Source organism: Haliotis rubra, unplaced genomic scaffold (assembly GCF_003918875.1).
Source record: "Haliotis rubra isolate DU_JTF1 unplaced genomic scaffold, ASM391887v1 Scf697, whole genome shotgun sequence".
Lineage (NCBI taxonomy): Eukaryota > Metazoa > Mollusca > Gastropoda > Lepetellida > Haliotidae > Haliotis > Haliotis rubra.
Window position 1 is genome coordinate 430,602 of NW_025767409.1, and position 17,862 is coordinate 448,463.

The window sequence follows — 17,862 nt, forward strand, 5'->3', positions numbered from 1 at the left end:
ATGCACCACCATCAGATAAAAACAGCCCTTCCTTCCTTCATGCACCACCATCAGATAAAACAGCCCTTCCTTCATGCACCACCATCAGATAAAACAGCCCATTCCTTCATGCACCACCATCAGATAAAAACAGCCCATCCTTCATGCACCACCATCAGATAAAAACAGCCCATCCTTCATGCACCACCATCAGATAAAACAGCCCATCCATCATGCACCACCATCAGATAAAAACAGCCCTTCCTTCATGCACCACCATCAGATAAAAACAGCCCATCCCTTCATGCACCACCATCAGATAAAACTTCCTTCCATGCACCACCTTCCTTCCATGCACCACCATCAGATAAAACAGCCCATCCTTCATGCACCACCATCAGATAAAAACAGCCCTTCCTTCATGCACCACCATCAGATAAAACAGCCCATCCTTCATCATGCACCACCATCAGATAAAACAGCCCATCCTTCATGCACCACCATCAGATAAAACAGCCCATCCTTCATGCACCACCATGATAAAACAGCCCATCCTTCATGCACCACCATCAGATAAAACAGCCCATCCTTCATGCACCACCATCAGATAAAACAGCCCTTTTCCTTCCTTCCTTCATGCACCACCATCAGATAAAACAGCCCATCCTTCATGCACCACCATCAGATAAAACACAGCCCATCCTTCATGCACCACCATCAGATAAAACAGCCCTTCCTTTCATGCACCACCATCAGATAAAAAACAGCCCTTCCTTCCTTCATGCACCACCATCAGATAAAACAGCCCATCCTTCATGCACCACCATCATCAGATCATGCAAACAGCCCATCCTTCATGCACCACCATCAGATAAAAACAGCCCTTCCATCATGCACCACCATCAGATAAAACAGCCCTTCCTTCAGCACCCTTCATCAGATAAAAACAGACCATCCTTCATGCACCACCATCAGATAAAAACAGCCCATCCTTCATGCACCACCATCAGGATAAAAACAGCCCATCTTTCATGCACCACCATCAGATAAAACAGCCCCTTCCATCTTCATGCACCACCATCAGAAAACAGCCCATCCTTCATGCACCACCATCAGATGCACCACCATCAGATAAAAAACAGCCCATCCTTCATGCACCACCATCAGATAAAACAGCCCTTCCTTCCTTCATGCACCACCATCAGATAAAACAGCCCATCCTTCATGCATGCACCACCATCAGATAAAAACAGCCCATCCTCCATGCACCACCATGCACCACCATCAGATAAAACAGCCCATCCTTCATGCACCACCATCAGATACAAACAGCCCATCCTTCATGCACCACCATCAGATGAAAACAGCCCATCCTTCATGCACCACCATCGGATACACACAGCCCATCCTTCATGCACCACCATCAGAAAACACAAAACATCCTTCATGCACCACCATCAGAAAACACAGCCCATCCTACACTCATCACCATCTGTACAGCCAGCCCTCCATTAACATCCTACAACCTCAACTATCCTGCCTGTACCACCATCCATCAACACCTCATCCAGCATTCCATCAACACCCCATCCTACAACCACCATCATCTTATAGCCACCCCTCCATCAGCACCCCATCCTACAACCACCATCATCTTATAGCCACCCCTCCAGCAACACCGCATCCTACAACCACCATCCTATAGCCGCCCCTCCATCAACACCCCATCCTACAACCACCACCATCTTATAGTCACCCCTCCAGCAACACCCCATCCTACAACCACCACCATCTTATAGTCACCCCCTCCATCAACTCCCCATCCTACAACACCATCTTATAGCCAGCCCTCCATCAACACTCCCATCCTACAACACCACCATCTTATAGCCGCCCCTCCATCAACACCCCATCCTACAACCACCATCATCTTATAGTCACCCTCCATCAACACCCTCATCCTACAACCACCACCATCTTATATAGCCACCCCTCCATCAATCCTACAACACCACCATCATCCTCCATCAACATCCCATCCTACAACCCACCATCTTATAGCCACCCCTCCATCAACACGCCATCCTACTCCATCATAGCCACCTCTCCATCCATCCTATCCTACAACTCCACCATCCACCATCTTATAGCCATCCTACACCAATCACCACCATCAAGCACCATCCCATCCTACAACACCACCATCTCCAGCCCTCTATATTTATAGCCATCATTTTATAGCCCCTCCATCAACACCCCATCCTACAACCACCACCATCTTATAGCCACCCCTCCATCAACACCCCATCCTACAACCACCACCATCCTATAGCCACCCCTCCATCAACACCCCATCCTACAACCACCACCATCTTATCGCCACCCCTCCATCAACACCCCATCCTACAACCACCACCATCTTATAGCCACCCCTCCATCAACACCCCATGTTCCACCCACCACCATCTTGTTCGTCCACATACCATGCTGTTATCCTATAACATGCCATCATCCTGTTCCCTCCTGGAAGGACACCCCTGCACTATAAAGTATACATTTCAGTGTTTTAAAGATTTCCAGATGATTTTGTGCCATCAGCACAACAGGAAGTGCTTAAGCTGCTGCTAAGAAAAATTCTGCTCTCTTGAAATGGAGATGTGAATTTGAGACATTTAAAAAATGCACTTCGCATGTTCTAACATATCAAAGAGAAAATGTTATCGGGGTAATAGTGTCTGACTCCTGTGCCCCACTTTGTGTGTGTGGAATCTTTCTTGGGTGTTTCAGAAATTGTGTGGTTGATATAACAGGAGGCATCCAAACACTTTCTAAACACTTGTCTATGTGCTCATCTGTCTTTATGTCAAATGATGTTGGTGTCATTATTTATTGAAGGAAAAGTAACAAAACCAATCAGTTAAGCATTCCAGCGAAACAGAAATGTTGAAAATGTCAAAGTTCCTCATCCCAATGTCATTGCCATCAGTGTCGATATAACCACCCAGTATGCACCTCAATCTTGTCTGTATACCCATCTTGTATGTAGCCCACTCTTGTCTGTATAACCACCCAGTATGCACCCAAATCTTGTCTGTATACCCATCCTGTATGCACCCAAATCTTGTCTGTATACCCATCCTGTATGCTCCTCAATCTTGTCTGTATACCCATCCTGTATGCTCCTCAATCTTGTCTGTATACCCATCCTGTGTGTACCTGAATCCTGTCTGTATACCCATCCTGTATGCTCCTCAATCTTGTGTGTATATCCACCCTGTATGTACCTCAATCTTGTCTGTATATCCACCCTGTATGTACCTCAATCTTGTCTGTATATCCACCCTGTATGTACCTCAATCTTGTCTGTATACCCACCCTGTATGCTCCTCAATCTTGTCTGTATATCCACCCTGTATGCTCCTCAGTCTTGTCTGTATACCCACCCTGTATGCTCCTCAATCTTGTCTGTATATCCACCCTGTATGTACCTCAATCTTGTCTGTATATCCACCCTGTATGTACCTCAATCTTGTCTGTATATCCACCCTGTATGTACCTCAATCTTGTCTGTATATCCACCCTGTATGTACCTCAATCTTGTCTGTATATCCACCCTGTATGTACCTCAATCTTGTCTGTATACCCACCCTGTATGCTCCTCAATCTTGTCTGTATATCCACCCTGTATGCTCCTCAATCTTGTCTGTATACCCACCCTGTATGCTCCTCAATCTTGTCTGTATATCCACCCTGTATGTACCTCAATCTTGTCTGTATATCCACCCTGTATGTACCTCGATCTTGTCTGTATACCCATCGTGTATGCTCCTCAATCTTGTCTGTATATCCACCCTGTATGCTCCTCAATCTTGTCTGTATACCCATCCTGTATGCTCCTCAATCTTGTCTGTATACCCACCCTGTATGCTCCTCAATCTTGTCTGTATACCCACCCTGTATGTACCTCAATCTTGTCTGTATACCCACCCTGTATGTACCTCAATCTTGTCTGTATATCCACCCTGTATGTACCTCAATATTGTCTGTATATCCACCCTGTATGCTCCTCAATCTTGTCTGTATATCCACCCTGTATGTACCTCAATCTTGTCTGTATATCCACCCTGTATGTACCTCAATCTTGTCTGTATATCCACCCTGTATGTACCTCAATCTTGTCTGTATATCCACCCTGTATGCTCCTCAATCTTGTCTGTATATCCACCCTGTATGCTCCTCAATCTTGTCTGTATACCCACCCTGTATGCTCCTCAATCTTGTCTGTATATCCACCCTGTATGTACCTCAATCTTGTCTGTATATCCACCCTGTATGTACCTCAATATTGTCTGTATATCCACCCTGTATGTACCTCAATCTTGTCTGTATATCCACCCTGTATGTACCTCAATCTTGTCTGTATACCCACCCTGTATGCTCCTCAATCTTGTCTGTATACACACCCTGTATGCTCCTCAATCTTGTCTGTATACCCACCCTGTATGCTCCTCAATCTTGTCTGTATATCCACCCTGTATGTACCTCAATCTTGTCTGTATATCCACCCTGTATGTACCTCAATCTTGTCTGTAAATCCATCCTGTATGCACCTCAATCTTGTCTGTATATCCACCCTGTATGTACCTCAATCTTGTCTGTATATCCACCCTGTATGTACCTCAATCTTGTCTGTATATCCACCCTGTATGTACCTCAATCTTGTCTGTATATTCACCCTGTATGCACTTTAATCTTGTTGCTATTCCTTTGATAACCTGGTTCTACTCCCAACCACCCTCCCATGAAATGGAAATAGTGAAAAATTCTTATATCTGGGTGGGCTCCAAACTTACTTTCAGTGTGTAAGATCAGATTTCCATCTTCTATTTCAAATGGGATATTAAATACCAATCGATGGCATTTACAACGTCTTGATGTCAGAGCCTATTGGCAAATACAAAGGTAATCCAATACCCCTGGTTAAATATATTCATAAGAATTAATAGCCATAATAAATCTCATATTCTTTGCAATTATACTCAGCTTTGACATGATGCAGTGCAAAAAGTTCCAAGAATCAATCTGTTTAAGAGGGCCTCTATTTTGGGGCATGACACAGTTCTTTATGCTCTTGCTATGAAACAAACTTAAATGTTAAATTTGCATGCATACAAAAAATGTGTGTAATGACCAGTGGGATATATATAAACTGTACACCATACAGAGAATCAACAAACATGGAGTAGTTACACTAATGATCCTCATTAAAATGAAAAAAGAAATATAGTAATTCAGTATTAAATATGATATTGCACATTTAACTATCAGGTGTCATACTTTAATGACAATTCCCAACTCCAGAAAGAATATGAGTCAAGAAAGAAAGGTAGTTTACCATTGTATACCTCATAATATCGTCTGTGTGTTGTATGCAACATGGAACTTAACAGAGGCACTAAGGGAATGCAGTTATACTATAGGTGGTTAGATGAGAGTGGGACAAAAGTTAGGTGAGACAGGATTTGGATGAGAGAGGAGTAATGGTGAGGCAGGAGTTTGAAGAGACAGGAGTTGGGTGAGACAGGATCCGGATGAGAGAAGAATAAGGGTGAGACAGGAGTTGGGATTAAAAAGGAGTAAGGTAAATGTAGGAGCAGGGTGAGGCAGGGGTTGAGTTGGATGAGAGAAGAGTCAGGTGAGAGAGGAGTAAGTGTTAGTAAGGGTGAAACAGGCATAAGGAAGAGATGATGGTGGAGTTGGGTGAGACAGGAATTGGGTGAGACATAGGCTGAGGTAGAGATAGGGTTGAGAGAACAAAGTTAGGATTTAAAAGCCTTGTTTGGATAGTTGAGGCAGCCCAATGTGATAGGAACATCCTGAACAGAACACAACATGTGCTGATTGCATGCAGCATATAATGTAGCATACAGAAATAGCACCCTGCATGTGTGATATACGATAACAGTTCCGACGGTCAGCAATATGGCACAACATTCCACGCATATTTGGTGATCTTCGCTTTTGTAGATTATTCAGCAAAATTAAAATGGGATGTGGTGTGGGAGGGTGTTTCCTAGCTCCAGGAGTGGGGTTAGGTAACACTTTCACTGTCACAGACAGTCTGCCTCAATGGTGAACAGTGCCTCCCACGCACCTGTGTGTACGTAGGTCCAGCTGCACATGCACATGAGGGCTACGTGATGTAAGGGGACCCAAACACCTGATATACCTGGGGCAGGGTAGAAGAGGGGTTTCATCAGTAGTACTGTGGAGAACAGGGATGGCAATTTTCCGCTGATCCGCGGATTTTATTTCAAATTGTTCAATTGTGAATCGTCTAAATCCATTGAGAAACCCTCAGCCCGATGACACAATATTAAGTTTTCAGCTGAAAATAGATTTTAGGAATACAAAGATTTACACACAGTGATAAGGATAGGGTAAGGTAGCAGATGGGATGAGATGTGAGTTAAAGTAGACAATTGGGTGAGATGGAAGTTCTGGTGAGATAATAGGGTGAGATGTGAGTTAAGGTAGATGATGGGGTGAGATGTTAATTAAAGTAGCAGATAGGGTGAGATGGAATTTATGGAGAGATAACGGATGGGATAAGATGTGAGTTAAAGTAGCGGATGGGGTGAGATGGAAGTTCTGGTGAGATAACAGGGTGAGATGTTAATTAAGGTAGCAGATGGGGGTGAGATGTTGTTAAAGTAGCAGATAGGGTGTGATGGAAGTTCTGGTGAAATAACAGGGTGAGATGAAAGTTAATAAATTCACAAACATAACATTTCTATGTGTTACAGGACCACTATGAATGACCACAATGAGAGCTATGAATGCCATACTTAACTATGCTGTCTGTTACAGCACCACTATGAATGCTATACTTAACAATGCTGTCTGTTACAGCACCACTATGAATGCTATACTTAACTATGCTGTCTGTTACAGCACCACTATGAATGTCATACTTAACTATGCTGTCTGTTACAGCACCACTAAGAATGCCATACTTAACAATGCTATCTGTTACAGCACCAGTATGAATGCCATACTTAACTATGCTGTCTGTTACAGCACCAGTATGAATGTCATACTTAACTATGCTGTCTGTTACAGCACCACTAAGAATGCCATACTTAACAATGCTATCTGTTACAGCACCACTATGAATGCTATACTTAACAATGCTATCTGTTACAGCACCAGTATGAATGCCATACTTAACAATGCTGTCTTTTACAGCACCACTAAGAATGCCATACTTAACTATGCTGTCTGTTACAGCACCAGTATGAATGCCATACTTAACTATGCTGTCTGTTACAGCACCAGTATGAATGCCATACTTAACAATGCTGTCTTTTACAGCACCACTAAGAATGCCAAACTTAACAATGCTGTCTGTTACAGCACCACTATGAATGCCATACTTAACTATGCTGTCTGTTACAGCACCACTAAGAATGCCAAACTTAACAATGCTGTCTGTTACAGCACCACTATGAATGCTATACTTAACAATGCTATCTGTTACAGCACCAGTATGAATGCCATACTTAACAATGCTGTCTTTTACAGCACCACTAAGAATGCCAAACTTAACAATGCTGTCTGTTACAGCACCACTAAGAATGCCAAACTTAACAATGCTGTCTGTTACAGCACCACTATGACTGCCAAACTTAACAATGCTATCTGTTACAGCACCACTATGAATGCCATACTTAACTATGCTGTCTGTTACAGCACCACTATGAATGCTATACTTAACTATGCTGTCTGTTACAGCACCACTATGAATGCCATACTTAACTATGCTGTCTGTTACAGCACCACTATGAATGCCATACTTAACTATGCTGTCTGTTACAGCACCACTAAGAATGCCAAACTTAACAATGCTATCTGTTACAGCACCACTATGAATGCCAAACTTAACAATGCTGTCTGTTACAGGACTATGCTGAGACTACCATGAATGAGCTGTTAGGCTGGTACGGCTATGACAAAGTCAGCAGTAGTGAAACGGAACAGCTTAACCTGGGGCGTTATCGGCCTGAAGACGGCATGGATGACGGCGACGTGTGTGATGGTGACAGTCTGGATGGCAGCGAGAGTGGACTGATGACGCCGGAAGAGGGAGAGAGTGGGCGTCTCAGTGAGTAGCATGTCTTACCAGCATCTCGAGGTTGGCTTTATTCAAGATTTATACCTTATAATTTGTTACCTATACAATTACCTTTGACGATTGTTAAGATATTCAAAAAGAATAGTTTAATTTAATAGTTTCTTAATTTATTGTGAACTTTTCAATTATCACTCTCAAGGGTATATTAGATAAAACAGATAAACTGGTTGCACCAGTTAAAAACAAATCATGACCAGACAAGAGACAAACTGGTTGCACAACAGTTAAAAACTCACTGCACAAGAGTAAAAATGGTTGCACCTCAGTTAACAACTGGCAACACAACAGGTTAACTGGCTGCACAACAGATCAGCACTGACTTGATAACAGATAAACTGGCTGCACAACAGATCAGCACTGACTTGATAACAGATAAACTGGCAGCACCTCCGTTAACAATGGACTGCATAAAACATAATTAGTTTGCACTCCCTTTTTTAAAGGAAAATGAAAATGAAAACATGTGACCTCAGTCAGTGTTTGTGTCCTCATACAACATACATTTTAAGGTTACACAAAGCAGTAGCTCTGTTCTGGGACATTAACACTTCAAAATTACTGTAACAAAATATCATAGGCATCTCTATTAAAGTTTAACACATTACGATTAATCATGAACTCATATTAATGGGGTTTTTTAGGTGTGATTTTCTGTTTAATGGGCTAGTTTTGTCCTGTTTTCATGATTGTCAACTTGATCACCATGGATACGGTTTCTGATTTTACATTTTTTAAACTGAAAATGGATGACAGTTTGTACTTTTTGACATTTTTATACTTTTCTACAGTTTTAAAATCATCTTTCTATTGTCTCTTTTTATGGCACCATGATATTGCTGGAATATTTTTAAAAGCGGCGTAAACTAAACTCACTCACTGTTTGTATGGTCAAAACTATCACACAACAGCCATGAGAACATACATTGGCATCAGATGCCAACCACCATTTTGTTCTGTAGCCATGGCAACCTGACTATGTTTCGCTTTTTTTATTGTTCTTGAGACTTAGCAAAACATTTTGATTGGTTGTTCTTTGTACTTGGACGTCAGTTCGAATGAAAGTGGTTACATTTCAAATTGTTTACATGTTGTATATATGGTGTAATTTCAAACAAGTGTCATATATTATCCTGTTGGTGGGTGGGGATGGTGTGGTAGCCTAGTGGTTAAAGCTTTCCCTCGTTACGCCTAAGACCCAGGTTTGATTCCCCACATGGGTACAATGTGTGAAGCCGATTTCTGGTGTCCCCCATTGCTGGAATATTGCTAAAAGCGGCGTAAAACCAAACTCACTCACTCACTCTTGTTGGTGGAATATTGACTCACTGCACCCGCTGCGGTCTGTCAATGGGAATCATACCCAGCTGTCCCAGTGGGGTTTTCAGGGCAACAAATGGTCCACTACTCTGTGTGTGTTATTAGAGCTAACTAAATCGTCACAATATCCATGTCACAGTCTGCCTATGTCTTAAATTGTTGAGGGGCAGTGGGGTAGCCAAGTGGTTAAAGTGTTTGCTCATCATGCTGAAGACCTGGGTTCGATACTGACATGGGCATACTGTGTGAAGCTCATTTCTGGTGTCCTCCACTGTGATGTTGCTGGAATATTGCTAAAAGCAGCATAAAACTAACCTCACTCACTTAAAGCGTTGCTCATACTATCAGTCACTTGGTTACCAGCCCAAGCTCCACCACAACACGCAGGTTGGCATGTCATATCTGAGACATTGCTGACTGTGAAATCAAACAGCTCTCAGTCTTAATATTCCAATTACATTTTTGTTGATTAATCTCACTGCATCTAGACAAAATAGTCCTTTCAGTAACCATTTCTTGACACTGTATTTCAATGCACAGTTTCATCTCAATCGTCAAATCAAAACATCAGTGACGCTCAAAATCTTTATTCTTCTGCAAAAAAGTAACTTAAGTGACGGAAACTGTCTTTGTCCTTGTTTACGGCGAGGAGAAAGACGGCTTATTTCTGTGTATCACTCGTGAAACAATTTGATCCTTTAAAGAGATATGGACACATGACAACATGAAAAATTGTGGTTTCGGGAGAATTTTTATTGAAATTAGTCGGCTGTCTTGAGTTATGCAGTGAGCAAGCTGTCCACGATATATGCCATGTTTACACGCACATGAAAGTCTCCGATGCCAATCACGGAGAACTGTGTCATCAGCTTCCACAGCTCCTGATCAGAAGAACGGTTCAATAAAACCTACTGCCAACTTTTGTCTCCTGAGAGTCTTTGGACATCTGAGCTGCCATTTTGCTATAGGGTAGTTTCCAGCATATAAATATAGTATGACCAGAAATTATTGAGAATTTTAGGAATATGTTTAATTGATTTCTAGTATAAACAACCTTGACCAGCTATCAAGTGCTTGGTTTCATTCAAGAGAGACAACTCTGTTAATCCTTTTTCATTAGTTTGTGAAGAGTTATCCCCCTTTGTTTACTTGCTAGCAGACGACATTTTCAGTGATCCTCAGTATGGATGATTTAGAGAAGAGGAAGTTGATTTTAGAGTATTATATCAAGGACATCAGATCAGCTAAAGTGATTTCAAGTAGAACAGGCATCCCTTTGTCCACTGTTTATCGTGTTTTGAAAAATATTGCAATTGAATATGGCACTGAGCACCAGGGAGGTGCAGGTAGGCCCAGGAAACTGACTGTCGGTGACAGGAGGCGGCTTGGTATTCTTGTTTCTAAAAACCAACGAAGGAGTTGAGAAAACTTAAGGCTGGATATGATTGATAGAGGAACTGTGGCTGTCTGTACGGAGACAATTATCTAGAACTGAGCTGCATGCAATGGGTTGGCAGAAAAGTCGAGGAATTCCATCACCGATCATGAAACCTGAACAAAAGGAGCGAAGGTTGAACTGGTGCTTACAGCATAGAAATTTTAACTGGGACAATGTGATTTTCTCAGATGAAAGTTCTGTGTGGCTGTTTCCTAATACACTGAAAATCTGGACCAAACAAACTGAAAAACCTTTGTATCAGCGCCCAAAGTACAGTCCGAAATTTAACGTGTGGGGTGGCATATCTGTGTTAGGGTCAATGCCCCTCTGTGTATTTGAAGGGAATATGAACAGTGAGCGGTACACAGATATTCTCGAGGGACATTTACTTCCATCTGCTCACGTGTTTTATGGAAATTTTTGAATTTTCCAGCAGGACAACGACCCAAAACATCATTCAAAGCATTCACAGGCCTGGTGAATAAAATATGACATTATTAGATTGGCCAAGCTATAGTCTTGACCTAAATCCAATAGAAAATGTTTGGGGACTTATGAAGGAAAGTGTCAATAAGAAAAATCTGATAAATATTGCTGAAATGAAAGAAGAGGTGGTCTGATATTGGAACAGCATGGACCACGACTTTCTAACTTCTTTGATCAGTAGTATGCCCCGACGCATTGAAGCCTGCATTGCTGCCCATGGTGACTTGACAAAATACTAACTGTTCACCTGTCTTTGAATCTGGAGTTATGTTCTGCTAATATTCACATTTAATACGTGAGTAATGAGTGAAAAAAATAAACAATTTACAATCTTTCAATTCTCAATAATTTCTGGTTGTACTGTATCACCATCTTGAGATAATGTCCGATCATGTTCTGACAATGTAGTGGATAAGATTACATAAGTAATTAATAATTTTACTTGTGCTCGTTACTGGACCTTCACAGGAAGCAGTAACATATTTTTCAGATAGACAATGAGATCAATGTTGTTTTGTTGCAGTAGCCTAATGGGGTCTGAACATGAGGATGATTTGATAACAGCATCTCGTAACAAAATTGAACACTAATACAGTCTGTCAAGGGAACATGAGGATGATTTGATAACAGCATCTCGTAACAAAATTGAACACTAAGACAGTCTGTCAAGGGAAGGGTACATATATATTTTGTTCATGTTTATAAAGACTAATGTTAAGTTTGGCCAAAACTGACAAAGCAAATGACAAGCAATAACATTCTTTTCCCTTTAGCCATAGTCAAACAGGAGAGATAAGGCAACTTTTTAGATTACAGATCTGCTGACCCCAAATTTCGCAAATGGAGAATATTGTTATAAATTTGTGAACATTTTCTTTGCCCAGCAAAACAACTTCAAAACAGGTCCATATGGAACATAATCCTTTGTGTTTTTATCCTTTAAAACATTTCTTTTCTGTTCTGTCTGACTGACATAACACATATCTTATTATTTCTAAAAAACAAATTAATTTTTTTGCATTTTTTAAATACTTTTGACACTGACTTAATAATCTGAAATAAATGAAATATCTGAAAATTGTTTTTCGTGAGTGGAAAAAATGTCTAATGGATAAAAAAATGGACCATTTGAATCTGTTTTCCGAATAGTAACCCAAATGCAGTTTTGTAAGGTGTAAACATTTTGTGACGAATTCTTTTCTAGCTTTTGTTTTGGATGATTATGCAAATTGATAGATGTTCTGTTCATGAATCGGGGACACGGTTGGCACATTTGATGAGGGTGTTGGGGTTGTGTCCAGTTGGTCGACAAAGATAATTTGATCTTAGTTCAGTATGGTATACTTGTACATGTAATTAGTGAGGTGAGTCAATGTGTGCAGTAATTGAGAGAACCATGTGATACAACAATGTATATGAGAGTGACAAAACTAGTTTAGTTCCAGTCATAGGTAACCATGTCAGCTCTACAATCCGGCACGCTGTCTCAACCAGATTATTTCTTCAGTCCCGACGAGTGCAAGTTTAGACAGCTTCCACTGTATATGATGTGCTTGTCATTTAGCCCTCTCCATCATATGGCAACTAACGGGATCGGGTGGTCGGGCTCGCTGACTTAGTTGACACATGTCATCAGTTCCTTATGGCGCAGATCGATGCTCATGCTGTTGATCACTGGATTGTCTGGTCTGGTCTGGATTAAAACATTAAGCAACTAAGTTTTGTTTTGAAACCCCCCCAATTTTTTTTTATTAAGCTTCTTCATTGAAAAAGGGCAGAAAATCAAATAGGAAAAGAAATGTTAAGGCGAATTAAAGGCAACACATGTATTTTGTTTAATGTTTCTTGTAGACAGGGCCTGACAAGTAACACATAGCCTAGTTATCCCCCCTTGCCATGACTTACCTGTTAGTGTGTTGGTGTTATTTACTATGTGTCAACACAGACAGTTTTAATTGTTGTATGCTGGTTTGCTGAAACAGCTAAAACTGTCTGCAAAACTTTGTTACATAGTCATCTTCTTTTGAAAATTAAAATTGGGATTTTTCTAGTTTTTTTTGTGTTTGATGAAAAAATTGACCTTTGCAGTTCTGCTTCTAAAGAGTTTTTTTTCTGATAATATCTGGTTGAAAAATACAGCTTATAAGTTATGATCTACGGCTGCTAACTAGGTATTAGAGATGGTTTGTTTGTGCATGTTTATCAACTATGGAGACATAATATATTAACATGTTCATATTTCCTACCTAACATATAATCTTTTCTCTATCAAAGCAAAAACCAAGGAAAACAGACAGGGTGGGAGGGAGGAAGGGAGCTGTAATGACTGCCCCTTCCTTGCAAAGCAGAGAGGGGTAATGCTGATTGATAAAACATCAGATTTGATTATTTAAATTTTGAAATTTCTGATTCTTGTGGAGTTGTGCACCCATTTAGTATAGGGGTTACTAGTTACTTACATGTTGTGTTGCTGTTGGCTGTAGCACATCCTGCTTAGTTGGGGACTTACAGCTGGTGTGTGTATTCTCCTCAAGGAGTAGAGAACAACAATATCCATGTCCCTATATGGCCATCAGTCACGCTAGGACCGTTTCTTCTTTCATGCTATAAATCTCATCAGTTTCTGCAGACCCAGTTGGATCTGCAGTATTCTGTCCCCAGATTAATGAAATATGAATTTGCTCTTTTAGGTTGTTTCATGATGCTTAAAGATATTCTTTGAGTGGAAAGTTAAAAAAAACCAGAATAAAACCAGATGGACTTCTTGATATTGTGATTAATAGATAAATTACGTAGTAGTATAATTCTGGGGTTTAAAAAGTCCATATCTTAACCAAAAATTAGTGAAATGAGATTGATATGGAACATTGGTGCCATATGTAGATTCCAAGAATATGACCATGTGGTGAAATAAAATAGTTGAAACAAATAAAAACATTTCAAGAAAATGTAACAGCATGTGTGATTAATTCTTTAAAACATAAGTTGGAATTAAAATAAATGGCATAAAAACTTCACCTTCTTCAATAATATCAGAATCAATATTTATGAAGAGTGCAATACAAGCAGAAGAAGTTTGGAAAAACTTTGGCAAATGATGAATGTTTTTGTGTCAGATTGAAGCCAGCATCCATCAGAGTCCCTGTACGAAATGTCTAGCGGGGAGATATTCTAAGAATCAATGGACAGCCCTTCTAAACCATATCGGTGGTATTATTTTCTGACATGCATCTGTACCATTGATTACCGACAGGAAGTTATGAAATGGAGAATTGTATTATGGGAGGGGGCTCAGATGCGCGGTGTAATCTGCACTGCACATCAGGTTGTGTGCGGATCGCGCAGGTCTGTACGGACCACATCTGATATCCTTCCTCTGAAATTCCCTTCTCCCTTGCCAGATCGGAGCAAGATCATATTGCCAGCGTCTTTGGCATGATTCATAGTTCACGTCAGACCAGATTAATGTGTGATGTTTTCATTACATGTATGATTTTAACTGTCTGTTATATGATACCCAGTGACACAAGAACAATGACCAATTTCTCGGCTGTTGGAAGGTCCGATTTCTCTTGTATCTCCATAACCTATAAATTCAGGGAAAGTTGTTTATTCTGTAAGGTGTAGTGGTCTGAAAGAAAAGCTTATTCTTGCTTTGAAATACCACCTCAGGGGAGGAAACTCCCGAGACAACATGAGGAGAAAATATGCCGTTCGTTTTTCTTCCACTTTGACTGATCCACATTGGATGGAATACATGTTTTCTGCTGTGTGATACATTCTCGAGTCCAAGGAGAAATTATATTTGTTAGTCTGTCTCCTGCTAGGAGTTATTAATGTAAAAATTTGATATTCGGCTTAAAATTTCAGGTTCGGCATGTAAAAAGATACTTTGGGGAAGGCATCTGGTAGTTATCACTGTCTCAACGTGATATTAAAACTGTTTGTTCCAAATTCAATTATCAATAGATAATCACTTTGGGTTTTCTTTTCAACTGTGACAGATAAACACAACTGGTGTATTTGTTCAAACAAGTATTAGTGTTTGAGTAGGCTATTTTCAAATCACAGGGATTTATTATTCAAGTTGAATGAATTATTCAAAATGCAGCTTACATCATTATTCTGTGGTATGTTATTTGGGAAGATTGTATGCCTATATGGATTTGATGTTCATATCAATTTCATGATCAGTGCCAGTGATAAAGGCTAGATACAAGAATATAATGTTAGCAATTGCATATTTTCACAGATAAAGACAACGTAATGTAATATTGGCTACATAAGAAGCAGATAATGGACATTTCAATCTGATGCTGACTCATGGAGTGAGTGAGTTTAGTTTTATGCCGCACTCAGCAATATTCCAGCTATATGGCGGCGGCCAGTCTCTTTAAAATCAGATTTTTAACTCCAATACAAAGTTTTCCAAACAATGTGGTAAAGAATGAAGCTGATTGTTTTAGAAACTTGACATTTGATTGGCACAGGAATGTACATTTCCATCACTTAAACTGAACAATCAAAGTTTGTTCATGGTAGGATTATAGTACCAGTAGCAGTAGTAGTTTCTGTTGTTTAAATAGTAGTAATAGTAATAGTAGTAGTGGTGGTAGTAGTAACAGAAGTAGTAGTAGTTGTTTGGATAGTAGTAGTTGTTGTAGTAGTAGTTGCAGCAGTAGTAGTAGTGGTAGAAGAAGTAGTAGTGGTTGATGTTGTAGTAGTAGTGTCAGCTGTAGTAGTAGTGGTAGAAGAAGTAGTAGTGGTTGATGTTGTAGTAGTAGTGTCAGCTGTAGTAGTAGTGGTAGAAGAAGTAGTAGTGGTTGATGTTGTAGTAGTAGTGTCAGCAGTAGTAGTAGTGGTAGAAGTAGTAGTTGTTGTTGTAGTAGTAGTGGTAGAAGAAGTAGTAGTGGCTGATGTTGTAGTAGTAGAAGTAGTAGTAGTGAGTGAGTTTAGTTTCACGCTGCACTCAGTGGTAGAAGAAGCAGTAGTGGCTGATGCTGTAGGTAAAATTAGTAGTGTCAGCAGTAGTAGTAGTGGTAGAAGAAGTAGTAGTGGTTGATGTTGTAGTAGTAGAAGTAGTAGTAGTGAGTGAGTGAGTTTAGTTTTACGCTGCACTCAGCAATATTCCAGCTATATGGCGGCAGTCTGTAAATAATCGAGTCTGGACCAGACAATCCAGTGATCAACAGCAATGAGACATCGATCTACACAATTGGGAACCGATGACATACAGTGTCAACCACGCCAGCGAGCCTGACCACCCGATCCCGTTAGTTGCCTCTTACGACAAGCATGGGTTACTGAAGATTCATTCTAACCCGTATCTTCACGGGTGGAACCAGTGATGCTATCTGACTGAATGTACAAACTACTATTAGTGCTACAGCTGCTGGTTACTACTTCTACCTACACTACTAGTGCTACAGCTGCTGGCTACTGGCTACTACTTCTACCTACACTACTAGTGCTGCAGCTGCTGGCTACTACTGCTACTTATACTACAACTACTGCTGCTGATTTTGCAGATAAACATGACTATTCTCAGACACTGACATTTAATATCTACAACAGCTCCTCCTCCTCCTCCTACTACTACTACAACAACAACTACTACTACTACTACTACTACTACTACTACTACTACTGCTACTACTACAAGAACAGCAAATACTACTACTTCTGCTACTAAGATACTACTGCTGCTGCTACTGCTACTACTAATACTAACCCGTGAAGATCCGTGTTAGAATATTAATCTTCAGTAACCCATGCTTGTCGTATGAGGCGACTAACGGCATCGGGTGGTCAGGCTCGCTGGCTTGGTTGACACATGTTATCGGTTCCCAATTGCGTCCAGACTATTTACAGACCGTCGCCATATAGCTGGAATATTGCTGAGTGCGGCGAAAAACTAAACTCACTCACTCACTCACTACTACTACTTCTACTACTGCTGCAACTACTACTACAACATCAACTACTACTACTTCTTCTGACTGCCTCCGTGGTGTAGTGGTTAGAGCGTCCGCCTGGAGAGCGGAAGGTCGCGGGTTCGATCCCCGACCGCGTCATACCAAAAGACGTTAAAATATGGTACTTGTTGGTCCCTGCCTGGCCCTTGGCATTAATGGGTACAACAAGGACTGGTCGGCTCGGAGTCAGTATAATGTGTCTGAGTGGGGTATTCATGCTTCACTGCGGCATGGTATCTCAGTGGGCTAGCACTATAAAACCAGCTTAAGTCTTGTCTAGTACAAGTAGCCGCACATACACATACACACGCATGCACGTCGTCATATGAGCGAAATATTCTCAAGCACGACGTAAAACCCAATTTCACCTCACCTCACCTCACTACTTCTTCTACCACTACCGGGGCGGTGGGGTAGCCTAGTGGTTAAAGCGTTGGCTCGTCACGCCGAGGATCCGGGTTCGATTCCCCACA

At 40.9% G+C, this 17,862-nt stretch overlaps 1 protein-coding gene across 1 annotated transcript in view; it reads left to right on the forward strand.

Moving 5' to 3' along the window:
* LOC124258543 (sine oculis-binding protein homolog) overlaps window positions 1-17,862 on the forward strand; it is a 102,938-nt gene that overhangs the window by 46,961 nt on the left and 38,115 nt on the right. Inside the window, exon 2 of the mRNA XM_046692611.1 lies at window positions 7,942-8,143. Within this exon, the coding sequence (XP_046548567.1) occupies window positions 7,942-8,143 (202 nt within the window). The remainder of the gene's footprint in view (window positions 1-7,941; window positions 8,144-17,862) is intronic.